General features: G+C 36.5%; 1 protein-coding gene across 1 annotated transcript; it reads left to right on the plus strand.

Moving 5' to 3' along the window:
• The first annotated feature begins 472 nt into the window (after nt 1-472).
• stac3 (SH3 and cysteine rich domain 3) lies at nt 473-16663 on the plus strand. Its single transcript, XM_043234031.1, is given in 14 exon segments — nt 473-668; nt 2022-2083; nt 2163-2241; nt 2310-2466; nt 4361-4458; nt 4546-4606; nt 5120-5217; nt 5312-5378; nt 9668-9714; nt 11887-11978; nt 12070-12121; nt 15421-15558; nt 15998-16049; nt 16052-16663. Coding segments are annotated over 13 exon segments (1002 nt in total). The 5' UTR covers nt 473-668; nt 2022-2066; the 3' UTR covers nt 16096-16663.
• Nucleotides 16664-17432: the final 769 nt, after the last annotated feature.

A 17432-nucleotide genomic window follows, 5' to 3' on the forward strand; every position in this document is an offset into this window, starting at 1 on the left:
GTCTGTCAGAGAGAGAGAGAGAGAGAGAGAGAGAGAGAGAGAGAGAGAGAGAGAGAGAGAGAGAGTCAGAGAGAGAGAGACAGAGAGAGAGAGACAGAGAGAGAGAGAGAGAGAGAGAGAGAGAGAGAGAGAGAGAGAGAGAGAGAGAGAGAGAGAGAGAGAGAGAGAGAGAGAGAGAGAGACAGAGAGAGAGAGAGAGAGAGAGAGAGAGAGAGAGAGACAGAGAGAGAGAGAGACAGAGAGAGAGAGACAGAGAGAGAGAGAGACAGAGAGACAGAGAGACAGAGAGAGAGAGAGAGAGAGAGAGAGAGAGAGAGAGAGAGAGAGAGAGAGAGAGAGAGAGAGAGAGAGAGAGAGAGAGAGAGAGAGAGAGAGAGAGAGAGAGAGAGAGAGAGAGAGAGAGAGAGAGAGAGAGAGAGAGAGAGAGAGAGAGAGACAGAGAGAGAGAGAGAGGGTCTTATTACTCTTCACCATCTGTTTTAAACACTCACACTGACACAGAGACACATGTACAAGTGTTAGTTCCACAGCTCAGACCAGTCTGCTTATTAATGAGTTAAGATTAACTTCATATATGTAAAATAAACATAACACACTGTAGGACAACATCTCTGACTGATAACTCATTCAAGACATTGGATTATAGTAAAGCAAAGCATCATTAACAGGTATGTATATTTACTATAGTTTAGATCACATGATTCAGCTGCTGAGAATGTATGCTTTCATGTTACAACATTTACATTCATGTGCTACTTGTAACAGAAAATGTACATCGTATTTGAAAAGTCTGCCTAGTGAGAGACCCTAATTTTGTTGGCTTCAGATTGAGTTTCCAGGCCTAGAAATAGAAACTGTGTGTGTGTGTGTGTGTGTGTGTGTGTGTGTGCGCGCGTGGTAAATGGCTGAACTGATGTTTTTTTGATTGGACAAATTTGACAAACATTTCGTATTTCTTTATGCTTTACACAAACTTACGCAAACTGCTGCAATGTTTTCTTCGGAAGTTATGAATAGAAACACAACTATCATTGTACAATAAAAACAAGGTCCAACTGAAGGCAATGATATGATTTTTTTTTTTTTTTTTTTAATGGGGCAAAATTAATGTTAATGGTGTAAACCTTCATGCAAACTGCTATAGCAACATAAAAGATGCATGCAGTATTAATTTGCATTATTGTAATGTTAAACTAGCCTGTACCCAACTGAAGTGATGAGTGACCTAAACAAGCTCACTCCTTTCACAGAGGATTTAGTTGATCGACAACTAGCAGTCACAAACGAAATAAGTGTCAATTTTATTTATAATAATCGATAATACAAGTCATACTTATCAAACTATTACTCGCACACACTTGTGTCCGAGTTTTTAGCTCATTTTGACTCAAACTGTAGACTTGCACAAGTTGTTCAGCATACTGAATTTTGTGGTATTTCAGGCATTATCAACACACTCTGTATAGGTATTTTACAGTTCGACTAAAAATACAATATGAGATAGTACGGACGCAAACCTTGATTTTATGTAACAATTAAATCAGGGGTGGATTTAGTGTATATACAGTAATATATAGGAAAGACATTGGCACACATTTACTTAGATCAAGCTTTTTTGTTGCTGCATGACGGTCGTGTCCAGTGTTTCTACATCCGGTACGTTATAATAGATTCTTGTATTTACATTTACATTTGATTATTTAGCAGACACTTTTATTCTTTCATGTTGCAGATCACAAAATACCAATTTATTTACCATTGAGATACAACTGTTAAACCATTTTTTAAAAGAGAAATCAGATGAGTTTGAATGATTATTATTACATTTACTGACACAAACCTGTTTAGGCAGCTTACTTCTTCTGAACGTGCAAAATGTACATTTATTATTACATAAATAATAGTTTGCCTCCCTGTGTCCGCATAATGTATTTTGATGCAGCTAAATTCATTTTACTTTTCTGAAGTACTTATACTTCGATGATCTGAATGAATATGATTTATGTGTCATGGTGGTGCAGGTGCTGAATTCTCCTGACTGACTGCAGGCTGAAAAGGCTGTATTTATGGCTCAATATGACCAGTGAGTCGTCCACAGATTATATTTTCTTTCAGCAACATTATATAAGTGCATAACTATCCAGATGCTGATTGTGTTTCAGACTCGAGGATAAAGATTCGCTGGATATCCATGATAACCCTCCAGCTCCGGACAATGTCGTAAAGGAGGACGAAAACACTGTATGTATGCCAGTCTGTCTCCTTGTGTTTGTATTTTTTGCACAAAGCTCACTTTCTGTTCTTCTCAGGTTTATTTTGTTTATGATGAAGAGGTGGAGGAAGAAGAGGCCCCTCCCCCTCCGACCCCTGAGCCTGTAGTTCAAGTCAATGACAGGCCACACAAATTTAAGGACCACTACTGCAAGAAACCCAAGTTTTGTGATGTCTGTGCACGAATGATTGTTCGTAAGTTCATCTGAAATTCAACCACGAGAAGTAATTCTATTTGTAGGTGTGTGTCTTCCCTACAGTCAAAACAACACCTAGAATATTTCGCTTCCACTAGATCGATCATTCAATCAGTTTTATTTATATAGTGCTTTTAACAGTACAGATTGTGTCAAAGCACTGAACAGTATCAGTGATATTATATGTAGAATACAGAGTGATAGTAATGTATAATATTGTGGTTTTAGTTTTGATCTAACCTGCTTTAGGGACCGTCTGCAAATATACATCTCAGTACAAACCCATAGTAAATACCTTGTATGCAAAGTGACTGAAAATATAAATTTATACTTCATACTTACTTAATTTATTTGAAGAAATTCCACTAATATATGCAAGTAAAAAAAGACAAATAAATACAGTAACTGTAAAAAAACAAAATTGAAAAAAGTAAAGAACATGTTGTAGTACATTGCAGTGCCAATTTCTGGATAATGTATGTACAGTAGACAATTATTCTTAGAAATTTTAATTCAACAAAAGTGTTCTTTTTATGTTCCAATGGTTGTATGTTTTTTCCCTGCATGTACTGTTAACAAATATATTTGTTTTTAAAGATTATTGTAATTCATCAAAAGGGGTTTTCAATTTCCAACAGTGTAATACATTCATAGTTGTCATACAAACACTACAGCAGAAATGCTGCCAATATCTCCATTACGGTACATACAGTGCACAATTACTTTTGCTTTAAAACAGTCCACACTCTGAATTAAAAAAAAACGCAAATTTAAATTTGCAATGACAAGCGTTTTTGCAATTTCATGGCGACAGACGCAACGCGACACTGTCATTGTTTTACGAAGGAACTACACGTGACAGTTTTATAATCAACAGCAGTTCCAATACCTACTTGTGCCTAATATATTTACTGTACCAAAATTCAATAGAGTGGCCAATAGATAGTATTTAGTATATACAGTGTGGAGTGTTGCTGTCAGTGAGAGTCTTGAAAGTCTTGGTCAGTCTGGCCACTAGGAACATACTACAACCTTTGAAACATGAAAAACCCTTTTGGTAAAGTACAGTGATTGTTTTCTAAGAAAAATTATTTACTGTATGTACAGTAAAGGTGATAATGGCAAACTTTAGCCTGTAGTGAGTCAGTCTGGCCACTAGGAATGTACTACAGGTTTTGCAACGTGAAAAAAAAATATTTCGGTAAATTACAGAAACTTTTATTACTGAAAATCTGTACATTACAGTACAGTAACAGAGGTACTGGCAATATCTCACATGTAGTAAATCGGTCTTGTATCTAGGAACTCACAGCAGCATTTGGAATACGGAAAAATTGTATTAGTGGAATATTTTATTATAATGTATTTGTGTACTGTATATACAGTAAAAGAGGTACTGTCCAGATTTCACCTGTAGTTAGTAAGTAGTGTAACTAGGAATGTATTATAGCTGTTATGAACAGCTGTTTGGGTATTAACAGTAGTTTTAAAGCTTTTCTGTGCAATAGGGTACTTTCCCACCAGGTTATACAACATACCTCTAGTTTTGATTTTGTTTGTAACATGGATCAGAGTTTACTTAAATTTTGAGGCATTACTGTTTGCAAAGCCTGTGTCGAAATTCCAACAGCTTAACCAAAGGAGACACTGACATATAAAATTGAAAATAAAAAGCCAACGTCAATTTAATGGTAAAATGTAGAAAGTTATTTTCATTTTAAGTCCAGTGGTTTTGTTGTAGTAGTTCTTCTGTCTGTGGTTAGGACAGTGGGCATGTGTGTATGTGTCAAAGGGTGTACAATAAAGCTGCATATAATGCTCATGTGAGAAATAAGTCATACCCATTACAAAAGGTCATTTGGTATAATGGCTGATTTCTTTTCTACTTTTAGTCAATAATAAATTTGCCTTGCGCTGCAAAAACTGCAAGACCAACATTCACCACTCGTGCCAGTCATATGTGCAGTTCCAGAGATGCTTTGGCAAAATAGTGAGACATTTTATTATACATACTGTATATGATATGATATAATCACACTGTCAGTTTCATTATTTTCATTAATATCGTCTTTGTCAGCCGCCTGGATTTAGACGGGCATACAGCTCTCCACTCTACGATCAAGAGATCAATAACCCTGGTGAGTATCTTTTCATAAATACAATAGAAAGAAAGAAATTAATAATCATTGTTAAATTTCCATTTCCCTTTAAATTATGCAAATTAAATTAGTGAATTGAAAATTCGCCAAATGGAAACGCGTCAATTTTGCGAAAACACCCAAATTTCACTAAAGTGTTACGCTTGCATGAGGTGGTTTGTTTAGGTAATTCGAGAAAAAAAACCTGCAATGGAAACAGGTTTTTTCGCATTTTCAGGTCACATACAATGTATGATCATATGTAAAAGTCATAAAATCATTGTTCAATGTACTATAACCTCGAAGAAACACTGAATATGTGGTCGTTCTGCAGTATAAGGGGCTTTCCAGTTTACACTACACACGTCTGCAGAGTTTGTGCAAATTTGTAATAGACATGCGGCTACTGTTGTGTATGGTGAGCCTAGTTCTGATAAAACCAAAAGTCTGCATTTTACAGTGTTTGAAGATAAAACACAAAACAACTATAGAATTAAAACTGCTTTTGCACAGGTCAGCAGAACCGCACTGATCCAGTGTTTGAAACACTGAGAGTGGGTGTAATCATGGCCAATAAAGAGAGGAAGAAAGGTTCAGAGGACAAAAAGAATGTAAGGGGTCGCCTTCTGCTGTCAAGAATGATCAAACATGTACCAGAGGGCTTCCTGTTATAATATATATAATGAACATGTATCTTTTTTTAAGATGATGATGATGATGATGGAGGAGGAGGAAGCTCAACAACCAAAAGAGGATGAAGAGGGTGGTGAGGGTAAGTTACAGGGTAGTCTGTATTTCAATTGAAGGAATTCAGTTGAAAGGTTTTTGAGGTTAAAGCTTTCCCCAGATATATATATATAGATAGATAGATAGATAGATATTGTGTTGCTATAAATAAATATATTGCAACACAACCTCTTCTTTTTTATGAGTGATTTAACAGAAAAATCAGCTGGTATTGAATAAAACCAATTTTCTTTGTGTATAAAGAGTCAACTGAACAATAATCCAATATGGTATTTGAGTGTAATGCAATGTTATAATTCAACAACCCAGTCCATGAAGTGAAGACAATCAGAAGAGATCCTAGGTCAGTGAATCACCGCCACATTGATTGAAGCAGCGAGTCATAGATGTGTCACAGTGTGGTTATACACAACTGGTGAACAACTGGCAGCATGGACCAAGACACTACATACACAAGCAGTATCCAAAAACAAAACTTTGTATAAAAAAAAAGAAAATAGGTAACATTAGTCGTTTTCGATTTAATCGATTTCAAAAATATATGCCTAACAGTAGTAGTCAGAATATAGTGTAGTATAGTTTGAGTGTAAACATTAATAGTTCTTAAACTGGACTTAAAAAGGAGTAAGAAGGTAGCATTAAGTTCATGAGATGTTTCCCTCTACCAAAACAAACTCACTTGCTTCTTCTTCTCGAAATTTATTGGCGGTTGACAAACAACAAAATGGTGTATTTCAGCCACCAGCTGGTATGGAGTGTGGATCAAAATAATTTCATAATAATTTGTATTATTTTCTTTCCCACGTGTTATTTTAAGATACTAGAAAATAAAACTATAACATTTATTTCACATATTATTTTGTAAAAAATCTACATATTTTATTAGAATCCTTCTTTCTGACATTCTGACATCTTTCTGAATCCTTCTCGTATTTCTGACAATACCACATAAGATGTTTCACTGATTCCTCTTGCCCACAAAAATGTTTTCCCATTTCATGAAGTCTTCTATTTAATCTTGGGTGCCCAAATCCAATCTTTGATATCACTATTTAATCTCTCGTTTTTCTAGGTGCTCCCAATTTCCTTTGAGTTCTGTATAACCATTGACCTTTTTCTCCTTCACTCTTATTTAAATTCACAATTAATTTAATGTTGTTATTTTTAACTGCTTCTTTTGCATTTTTGTGAGCAGTTTCATTTCTGTGTAAACATAACAGTTGCAATAATTGACTTGCTCATTTATAAACAGGCATCTGGTTTTCATTTGTCACTAGCGTCCCCAAGCAACTGTTAGTGATAATATTATATAACTCAGATACACCGTTTACATACAAATCATAGGTCCTGACATTATCGAGATGCACTAAGATGCTTTGTTGAGTTAAACACAAAGCTTCAGGACCTGGTCCTGAAGCTTTGTGTTTGCTTAACAAAGCATCTTAGTGCTCAGATGTGACAGAGCAAAGCTAGGGCTGAGTCTGCCTCCTCCAGGGTAGGACCCTGTACTGATATGCTCGACCTTCGATTGCATCTCGTTCTTAATCTGAATCTGTTCCTGAAAGAATCGATTGATCCTGTAAGTAAATTGTCTATTCAGATGGACTCATTGTCTGCGTTCTTTCACTCATTCTATCCTCATTAAAATACACTTCATTCAGGACTTCACCGACCATTCATGTGCTTACATGATCCAAGAATTAACTTAAAAAATCTTGGAATTACAATTTTTGTATGACTTTATGCACGCATTCAGTAGAAAACAAAAGTGCACAGCCATTTATTATACAAGTAAATTTTATAAAGTCAAATTGTTTATATATATATATATATATATATATATATATATATATATATATATATATATATATATATATATATATATATATATATCTTAACTTAACTTCTTTCATTTCAGTCATTAAATCATTAAATGGGTCTCTGCTTAGGTTTTTCAATGGTTCTACACATGTGCCTTCTCAGATAGTTATTTCTTAGAGGAACCTGTCCAAAAAAGGTTATAAGATTTGGGACACAGCAAGTGAGAATGTGAAGAAAGTTTTAACAAATTAAAAGTAGCTCTTGACTTACAAATACACTCATGGCCAAAATTGTTGGCACCCCTGATCATTTTCCAGAAAATCGTGTATTTCTCACAGAAAAGTTCTGCATTAATACAAACTGCTCCAGGTCTCTTATATTGAAGGGCGCCTTTTCCCAACAGCAGTTTTAATACCTATCCAAAGGTGTTCAATAGGATCTAGATCTGAACTCATTGCTGTCCACTTCACGCTCCAGCGCTTGCCATCCATTTCTGGGTGCTTTTTGAAGTATGTTTGAGGTCATTGTCCTTCTGAAAGACCCAATATCTCAAAAACAAACCCAGCTTTCTGACACTGGGTTCTACATTGCGCACCAAAATCCTTTGATAATCCCCACATTTCATAATGCCTGGGACACAGTCAAGGCACCCAGTGCTAGTGGCAGCAATACAACTCCAACCATATTCGAATGTAGGTACTGTGTTCTTTTCTGTGTAGGCCTCATTCCGTTTTTGGTAAACAGTAGAATGATGTGCTTTACAAAAAAGCTGCATCTTGGTCTCATCTGTCCACAAGATGTTTTCCCAGAAGGATTTTGAGGGGAACCTTAAATCCAAAAAGAACAATGCGGCTTTCGTTCTGGTCAAGGATACAGGATAGGGTTCATGGGAGACCACATGTGCTTTGTGGATTTGGAGAAGGCATTCGACCGGGTCCCTTGCAGCCTTCTGTGGGGGGTGCTCTTGGAACATGGGGTACGGGGCCCTTTGCTAAGGGCTGTCCGGTCCCTGTATGATCAGAGCAGGAGCTTGGTTCTGGGGGTCGGGTTTGGTGACCACAGGATCTTGTCTCTGCTTTTTGTGGATGATATTGTCCTGTTGGCTGCATCTAGCCAGGACCTACAGTGTGCGCTTGGGCGGTTTGCAGCCAAAGTGATTGGGATGAGAATCAGCGCCATCAAGTCTGAGGCCATGGTTCTCAGTCGGACAAGGGTGGCTTGCCCCCTTCAGGTTGGTAGGGAGTTCCTGCCTCAGGTGGAGGAGTTTAAGTATCTTGGGATCTTGTTCACGAGTGAGGAAATAATGGAACAAGAGAACGATAGATGGATCGGTCAGTGAATTTGGTCAATGTACCGGTCTGTCGTGGTGAAGAAGGACCTGAGCTGCAAGGCGAAGCTTTCGATTTGCCAGTCGATCTATGTTCCTACTCTCACCTATGGTCATGAGCTCTGGGTCATGACTAAAAAGATGAGATCCTTACAGCAGCTTACATGGGCATCTATAAAGGCCTTTGTTTTTTGAGGAAATATATAATGTTACAAAAGTCTTATTTTCATACTTTATTAATGATCATTTTATAATTTCTAAATTATTACATTAATTACAAACCAGTTTAGGAGGTCTCAGTGGTAAATAAGAACAATTAGATTTAACAATTAAGTTTAAGTAAATGGTTTCATAGGTTAAAAATTCAAGTGTACAGTTGTATAGTTTTTTGGGGTATTTTTTTTTTGCATCCTGATATTAGTAGTTCTGTATCCCTCTGTTGTGTTTATTTATATTTTTTCTGTTAGGACGATAACTGAGCCTTTAATCTCCTAAATATGTTAATAAATCAAGAACAAGGCATTTGTAGCTGTATTTATAAATGACTATTAATGTTGTAACAATGCTTTATAAAGGATGAACTGATTATTTACAAACGCTTAACTAATGATTCATAGTGTGTAGTTTTATAAAGTGTTATCCAATTATGGGCTATTTTCATTCAGTATGTAGGCATGCTAATGTAATTGTGGTATACTTAACATAAAATAAATTCAATTTAAATATATTTTAGTACATTTATTTTTGACTAGGTAGGCAATCAGATCCCTCCAACACAGCCTTGGTGCAACAAACTACCACACAGGCTACATACATGTTGAGCATATTGTCACCAGTAGCTCATTATGGGCATTGTCTACCATTAAACTGTACAAACGAACTGTTATTGCTTCAGAGCATGTGACCACTGCTGTTTCCCCATTGTGCTATCAACATGTTACTACGAAAGAGAACCCTCAACCAATTCAGCCAAAGACACAGCAATATATTATAACTAGCTTAACTCCTTACTTATCTCTTTCACCTAACAATATGACATCAGCCTCCTAATTCTGGTATTTTGAGAGATAAAAAGAAGACAGTTTGCCTTTTAATCAGTTTATGCTGGCATTTTATATTCATTAATTCCAAAAAGATATTTTGAATGGGCACACTTTATCCTTTAGGAAAGCAAGATGGAGACAAGAAAGACAAAACAGCAACAGATGACAAGGTAAAAGGCTGCTGCACTAGTGTTCATGCTGTGTTAAACTAAGAAACAATTACATTTTAAACATTTGCATGAGCTGGTTTATTAACTTTACACAGACATTATATACTTTCTTTTTCCAACCCTGTTTGCAGAATATTAAGGATTAATATTTTAATACTCTTTTCAAGTTTAAATGTGTGCTCGTGTGTGTGTGTGTGTGTGAGAGAGAGGCCTTTAGTTTGTCTTTTTATTTAGTGCTTGTGGTAAATTTAGTGTTTTTAGCTGTCATTATAGTTGCTTGCTAACTATGCCTATAACTATTGCTCATAGTGATGGGTTAGGGCAGGGCTGCCCAATCCTGCTCCTGCAAAGTTCAGCTCCAACTCAATTAAACACACCTGAAGCAACTCAGAAAAGTTTTTAGGATCAACTGAAAATTTAAAGCAGGCGTGTTTGAACTTTTCAAGACAGTCGATGGACAGGAGCAGGATTAGGCACCCTGGAGTTAGGCTATTTTGAGCCAATTTCTTCCCTTCTGACAATTTTATATAATTCAAAGGTAATCTCGGTAGTTCTAAAGATTGTCTTATAAGTGCCCCAATTATGAATCTTAAATATTCAACATGTTGAATATTTACAATCGAAAATCTTGATGTGTGAGGGGTGAGAACAAACGCGTGTAAAATGTGGAGATTATCACATGAAACAAAACAATGTCCAATCAAAAAGCTAGCTGACAAAAGGCCGAAGCATAATAACATACGCAGTCATGGTGCAACACAAAAGGATTGGGACAGCAGAGAGTGTCTTTTAAGATTAAAAAATGTTTTAGTGTGTACCCAGCCATAGGGGTTGAAACAACTCTAACTACTGCATATCGGTGCATAACTCGCCTCACAACGTTTGTGCTATGACATGAAAGGTCCCTCAAAAATATGTGGTTTCCTGTGAAGAGGTGTGCTATTCAAGTTGATATGAGTCTTCATGAAAAGTCCATAACATACGTTTGTTAAATTTCTCAATGGTAGTATTCCGAGGGGTGGTAAACAGTTCTTATGAGACTGTAAACTTTAGTTGCATTTAGCAGTGAAACTTGTTAACTAGCACATTATTACATAGGTAATTTGCTAGGGTCTATATATATAGGTGTGATTTGTAAAAAAAAAAAAGCAGAGGGGAGGGCACTTTTGAAAACTTTTTTCTTTCTCTGATAAATCATGATAAATGATGTCTTTTTAGACAAGTATCATGTCATGAAATGTTTTTAATACAAGGGAAAACTCAGAGTCAGTTCAACCATTGCATCGCAAAATCATTTCACAAATCATTCGAATCAGAACGGGCCTTCATAGTTGTCATGAACCGTGCCTCAGTGGCTATCTCCGACGGACACCCCCCGAATTACAGTTCCCATCAAGCCTTGCCCTTGTGACTGATTACCTGCCCAGGTGCTCCACATTATCTCCCCTATATAAACCCCTTGTCTTATTCTTGCCCCGGCTGATAATTCTGAGCATTCTTGATGCCTTGACTGCCTCCTTATTTCTCCGATTGTTTGACCCCTTGCCTGGCCTCTGTGGCCTTGATTATCACTGCACGCCCTGACCATTGCCTGGTATCGTTTATGACCCTGTCTTTGTCTTCTATATTCCTGTCACTGTCATTGACTCTCTGCCTCTATGACCTTCCTCAAATAAAGTTTGCAATTGATCCGCACATCTCTGACTCCCGTTATAATACTGTGTTTAGTGAATCATTTTATCCCCCCAGGGATAAAAAAAAAATCATAAGAGGTAAGGATGAATAGACCAGAGGCAGAAAATCCCCCTCTACAAATCGTACACACAAATCGTATATAAACCTTATATGTGCTAAAACACCAGTGTCAGTCAAAAATCATAAAAGTGAGGCATACATCTGGCCAGATTCTGACAATAGCAAAGGTAAAGGGTTATTATTTAAAAAGAAAAAAAAACACTGGGGGATTTTTACTATTATATTGTGGTTGTGTACACACATGATCAAACAACATGTAAACGTAATTTTGCGGTTTTTCAAATCAGAGCTGTGAGTGTAAATTCTAACCTACAAATACAAATATTAATAAGTTCTCACATTCAGATCAACAAGCTTTTGAATTTTGATACTGATATACTTTCATACAAACCCTCTAACCTTCTGTTGATGTTGCAGAACAAGAAGCAGCAGCAGACATTCAGTCAGTCTCACTATTATATGGCTTTGTATCGCTTTAAAGCCATCGAGAAAGATGACCTGGACTTCCAGTGAGTTTATTCACATTTCAGTTTAGCCATAGATCGCATTGTCATAAGCTTCATAAGTTCAGTTTGTAAATGATGTGTGTTTGTGTTTTAGTCCAGGAGATCGCATCACAGTGCTGGATGACTCCAATGAGGAGTGGTGGAGGGTGAGTTTTTCACAACAAAACACACTGTGATGTTGATTACTCAGTGGCTTGGAAATGGTGCTACGGTGGCCCAATAGTTTCTTGGGTTACACATGTACTGTAACCATGGTCCCCTTTCTAGAGAACTCCTGTATCCCTCCACGTGACCCATTACATCATAGGTGGCAAATGTGAAGATGTGGATAATTTTGACAAAATAAGAAAGATCATACAAAATGTGTGTTGTTTTATAATTAGTACTGTCCTGAGTAAGACGTAAAAGATGTTTACATGTCCAGGTTCTTAATACTGCATATGGTTACCTGGATGATCTATGACTTTTTTTGTCTTTGTTTTGTGATGATTGTTCACGAATCTTTGTTTGTTCTGAACAGTTAATCTCTTCACTGTTCTTCGCAAAAAATCCTCTTGGTCCTGTGATTCAGTTTTCAGCATCTTTTGCATATTTGAACCCCTTCCAGCATTGATTTTCCAACTTTTTAAACAGAGGAAATTGAGGGACTCAAACAACTATTTTCAGGGCAAAATGAGGGAAAAGCATGTTTGACTCCATGTTATGGAAAAGTTTGGTTTTGCATGCAAGATAAATATTGTGCCTTTTTATGTATGGTCAGAAAATAGCAAAAAAGATATTAAGATTAAAGGGTCATTTAGTTTACAATTGCCAAGTAGTTGCTAAAAAATGCTTTCTTGAATAATAGCCAGGTTTGAACATGCTTATGGTAACTTTTATGGTAAAGGCATGCATATGGATGCGGGTACAATACACATGTAGTGTGATAACAGGGTCGGAGCACGCAACTTCTGATACATGCAGCACAATTTCTGAGCAGCAGAAGTGATAGATACTTCCGGCGTCTCTACCAGTGTAGGTATTTATGACTATGAAGCTGTCGCTGGCTTCACGGCTCATGCCTTTATACTTTCCTGGTTGTTGACGTCACCAGACCAGGACGTCACGCCCTTCCACTGGACAGATTCTACAGCAGATTCAGAGCATGGTCACTCAGCAGGCGTTTACCATAGCGTTTTGTACGCAGTGTCTCATTCCATAAAGGAATTTGACACGAAAGACATTTGTTTATCAAGCATGCAGAACAACCACTTAAAAAGCATTACAATAGTCTAACCTCAAGGTCAAGGTCATAAATGCAAGAATTAACATTTCTGCATTTGACATTGAGAGCATAGGTTGCCATTTAGATGCTTTTGAGATGAAAAACATAGTTTTACAGATGCTAGAAACATGGGTTTTAAAGGAAAGATTGCTCAACTGAGCAGCCATCAAGTGTTATACAGTGTTCTAGATTATTAAATGTGTGGTTTTTAGATCCAATAATTAGCACCTCTATTTTTTCAGACTTTAGCATTAAGAAATTACACGTCATCCAGTTTTTTTTTATATTAACTAAGCATTCTGTCAGTTTCTTAATTTGATGTGTATCACCGGTGTGGTTCAGGAAGGAGCGCTCAACAAGAATATAGCTTTTAACAGTCTTTAATCTTCTACTGAAGAGCAAATAGGCAGGCAGGCAGGCTATACAACACGCATTAATAGACAAGACCAGACCATTTAACATAGGATAGACAGGAACGTATATACACAAAGTAAATGACTAAATTAACAAGACACACCTGAACACAATGAGACAATTAACAGAAAGTAGGGCACACGGGACAAGAAAACAACAACAAAAAGTGTGTCATATGTTACATATAATACATAGTTATATATATGTTACAACCGGACTGCAAAGAAATATAGAGCTGATTATTATCAGCATAACAAAAAAAGCCATGTCTAAAAAAACACTATGTCTATTGATAATATCTCCCAGAGGTAACATGCAAAGTGTGAAAATAATGGCCCTAGTACTGAGCCTTGAGGTACTCCATATTTCTCTTGTGATCGATATGATATTTCCTCATTTACTGCTACAAACTGATCAGCGATCAGATAAATACGATTTGAACCATGCTAAGGCGCTTCCACTAATGCCAACATAGTTTTCTAGTCTCTTCAAGAGAATGTTGAGGTTGATAGTGTTGAATACAGTACTAAGATCCAATATTACTAATAAAGAAATACAACCGCAATCAGATAATAGAAGCCGGTCGTTTGGAACTCTAATGTGAGCAGTCTCAGTGCTACGGTATGGTCTAAATCCTGATTGGAAATCCTCACAGATTTTTTTCTAAGAAATATAATTGTGAGGATATTACCTTTTCTAGTATCTTTGACAGAAGAGGGAGATTTGATAGGGTCTATAATTAATGAAGTCTTTGGGGTCAAGATCTCTTTAATAAGAGTCTTACCAAACAGCCAAGGTTTTGGGGACTAGGTCTATAACTTCTGGAATCAGCTTAGATGGAATATGGTCTAACATACATTTTGTAGTTACATTAACAATCTCTGATAGTTTCTAGATCTTGGAAGTAAAGTAGTTTATAAAGTCACTTGTATTTATATAGTGCTTTTAACAATACAGATTGTATCAAAGCACTGAACAGTATAAGATGGAATAAAGTCATTACTACTGGGATCTTGGGAAATGTTAGCACTTGTTGATGTGATTATGTTTATATGCATGGGCCCCTAGCCCATAAGCAATAGCAAGTCCACACCAGCCTGCCACCTCTCACCGCAGGCAGCTCCAGAGTAGTGGAGTCCAGCCACCTTTCAAAGAGTTGGGTTCCAGAACCCAAACTGTGGGTGGAGATGAGCCCCGCTATGTCTTCCCGCACTTACTTAGGCTCCTTTCCTCCCTACCAGGGGCATATAGCCCCCAACAACGTATGTCCTAGGATCATTTAGGCACTCAAACCTCCACCAAGGTAAGGTAGCGATACCAGAAGTGTACTAATTTAAAGTGTGCAGCACTGGCACTGCAACAAACTGACGTAGCAACAAGCCATTGAAATTAATTGGTTTCATAGTTGTGACAAACACTATGTTCAAATGATTAGCAACTGCCGCTTTCTTGTGGTGCGTAAAAGGATAATTGTTGCATCCAGAGTAGAAATGTTCAAATTTACAAATTTAAAAAATCTAAAACAATGGCATTAAAAGACAAGACATTACAAATACAGACTAGAAAAGATATTTGAACTTGCTCTGTCCTTACATCCATGATACTGACTGCGGAGTTGAATGTGCACTTGGATGGTTAGATACATAACGGGCTAGTAAAAACATGGTGAGGACCAGTGTGCTTTTGGAAACTTCCCATTTCTTACTTCTTATTTCCACTGGTGATTACGAGCTCATTGCAATCTCTCTCTTCTTCTGTGTGCTCTAGGGTAAGATTGGGGAGAAGACCGGATACTTGCCCATGACTTACATTATCAGGGTGCGAGCCGGCGAGAGGGTGTATAAAGTGACACGCTCCTTTGTGGGAAACAGAGAGATGGGCCAGATTACCCTGAAGAAAGATCAGGTCAGTGTGTGTCTGTGATGATGTTGAAGTCTTTTAGCAAAACAATGCACATAGATTGTCAAATTATACTTTGAGGAAAAAATTTTTTTGTTTATTTATTTGTTCTTGTTAGCACAAATTAAGTGTTTTGTTACCATTTTCTGTACAGTACTTCATCTGTAAATTAAAAGATAAATTACAAAACAATTGAGTTTTTTTCATGTTGTTTGCATATTCTGTTGAAACTGTGGTGAATATAACAGAAGATGTGAAGGAAGAAATTTATATCACAATGTAATACGCATCAACTATACTGTACAACAATCATCATCTTCTCATTTGTGCAGAAAATGGTGGTTGGCACCATCCATGAAAAGGTCAAAGTTTAGAGGCAGTTTATTGACTGATCACTGATTGATTGTTCATATATCATCATCTATAACTGTGTGCTTGTTTGTAGATTGTGGTGAAGAAAGGAGAAGAAGTGAATGGATATCTGAAGGTCAGCACTGGCATAAACTAGGCTTCTTCCCCGCTGACCTGCTGCAGGAGCTCTGAACAACAGAGATTTAAACATGAAGAAAATAAGTAAAGCTTAAGGATGAATGGATGGAAAATAGAATAAATAAACAAGAAATGACAAGAAAAATATCTGACCTAACTGTCACTCTGACAGAAATATGAATATATATATGTTCATTAACACATGGGTCTTAATTTATTAGTCAGCAAGCACAATATATGAGTGCAAAAGATCTCAGAAAGGAATAAAATCATTGCTCACCTGTTGACCGGTTATTTTATTAGGAACATAATCAATGAATTCATACTGCAAGAATGATAGTGTAATCCTAGCTGATGTGAGCAACATACAAACCATTTTCTGAAAAAAATCCCAATGCTACATTTTATTTATGAAAGTCACTCTGGCAATACTTACATTGATCACATTTAGCGAGCAAACACTTAATCACTGGGTCTTCATGGAGACAGGCTAATCGGAGATGTCAATGGTTTTAAACCCTGTTTCTGCAGCCACCAACAGTAAACACTTTACATTTCTCCTTAGAATAGAGTTGAAAACCATGTGATTAAACAATTATATGATTAAACGACACAACCAAAATGATCTGTTTCTGTTCTGCTTGTTCTGACTAATGTTTCTGACAGATTGAATACAGTAAGGGGAAATCGGAATGCTATAGCAAACAACCGTTTAGAGAACTGTTTCTCTGGAAGTTCACTGAGATGTAGCATTGGAATGGAAGGAATATCCAACCCTCTCAATTAATCTCTTTCATTGAAACTGAATATAACATTTTTAAGGTCTCACTAAAGCCCAAATGGGCTGACTTATTACCTACAGATTGTTGGAGACCACATACACCCCTTCATGGCGGTGTTGTGTCGTGATGGCCCTGGTCTCTTTCAGCAGAATAATATGCACCCTGAAACACTGCAAAAAATGTTCAGTAGCTGATTTAATGAACCATTTATAAAGAACCAATTACTTCATTCCTGAAGGAAGTCAAATAAATGACTCGATGACTTAATTTACCACATCCTACTTCATCATTTCATTAAAGAAATAATTTCATATTTTCATAGTAATAATAATAAAAGTTACAAAATAAAATTTTAAAGGTATAGTACTTTTAAACTTTTTAAAATAATTGAAATTGAAATTTGTCATAAAATTACACAATCATCAAACACAATAACATTGATTTGTGAAACATTTCATTATATAAAACAGTATCTACACATTTTACTGGACAAGGATTTACATAAAAATAACTTTTTGTTACTGATCAGTAATTTAACAACATGAAACGGATATCACGCTAACAGAAATACTTTTATGCTTTGAATTACATTCATTTATTCATTTTTTA

Source organism: Puntigrus tetrazona, unplaced genomic scaffold, assembly GCF_018831695.1.
Source record: "Puntigrus tetrazona isolate hp1 unplaced genomic scaffold, ASM1883169v1 S000001055, whole genome shotgun sequence".
Taxonomy (NCBI): domain Eukaryota; kingdom Metazoa; phylum Chordata; class Actinopteri; order Cypriniformes; family Cyprinidae; genus Puntigrus; species Puntigrus tetrazona.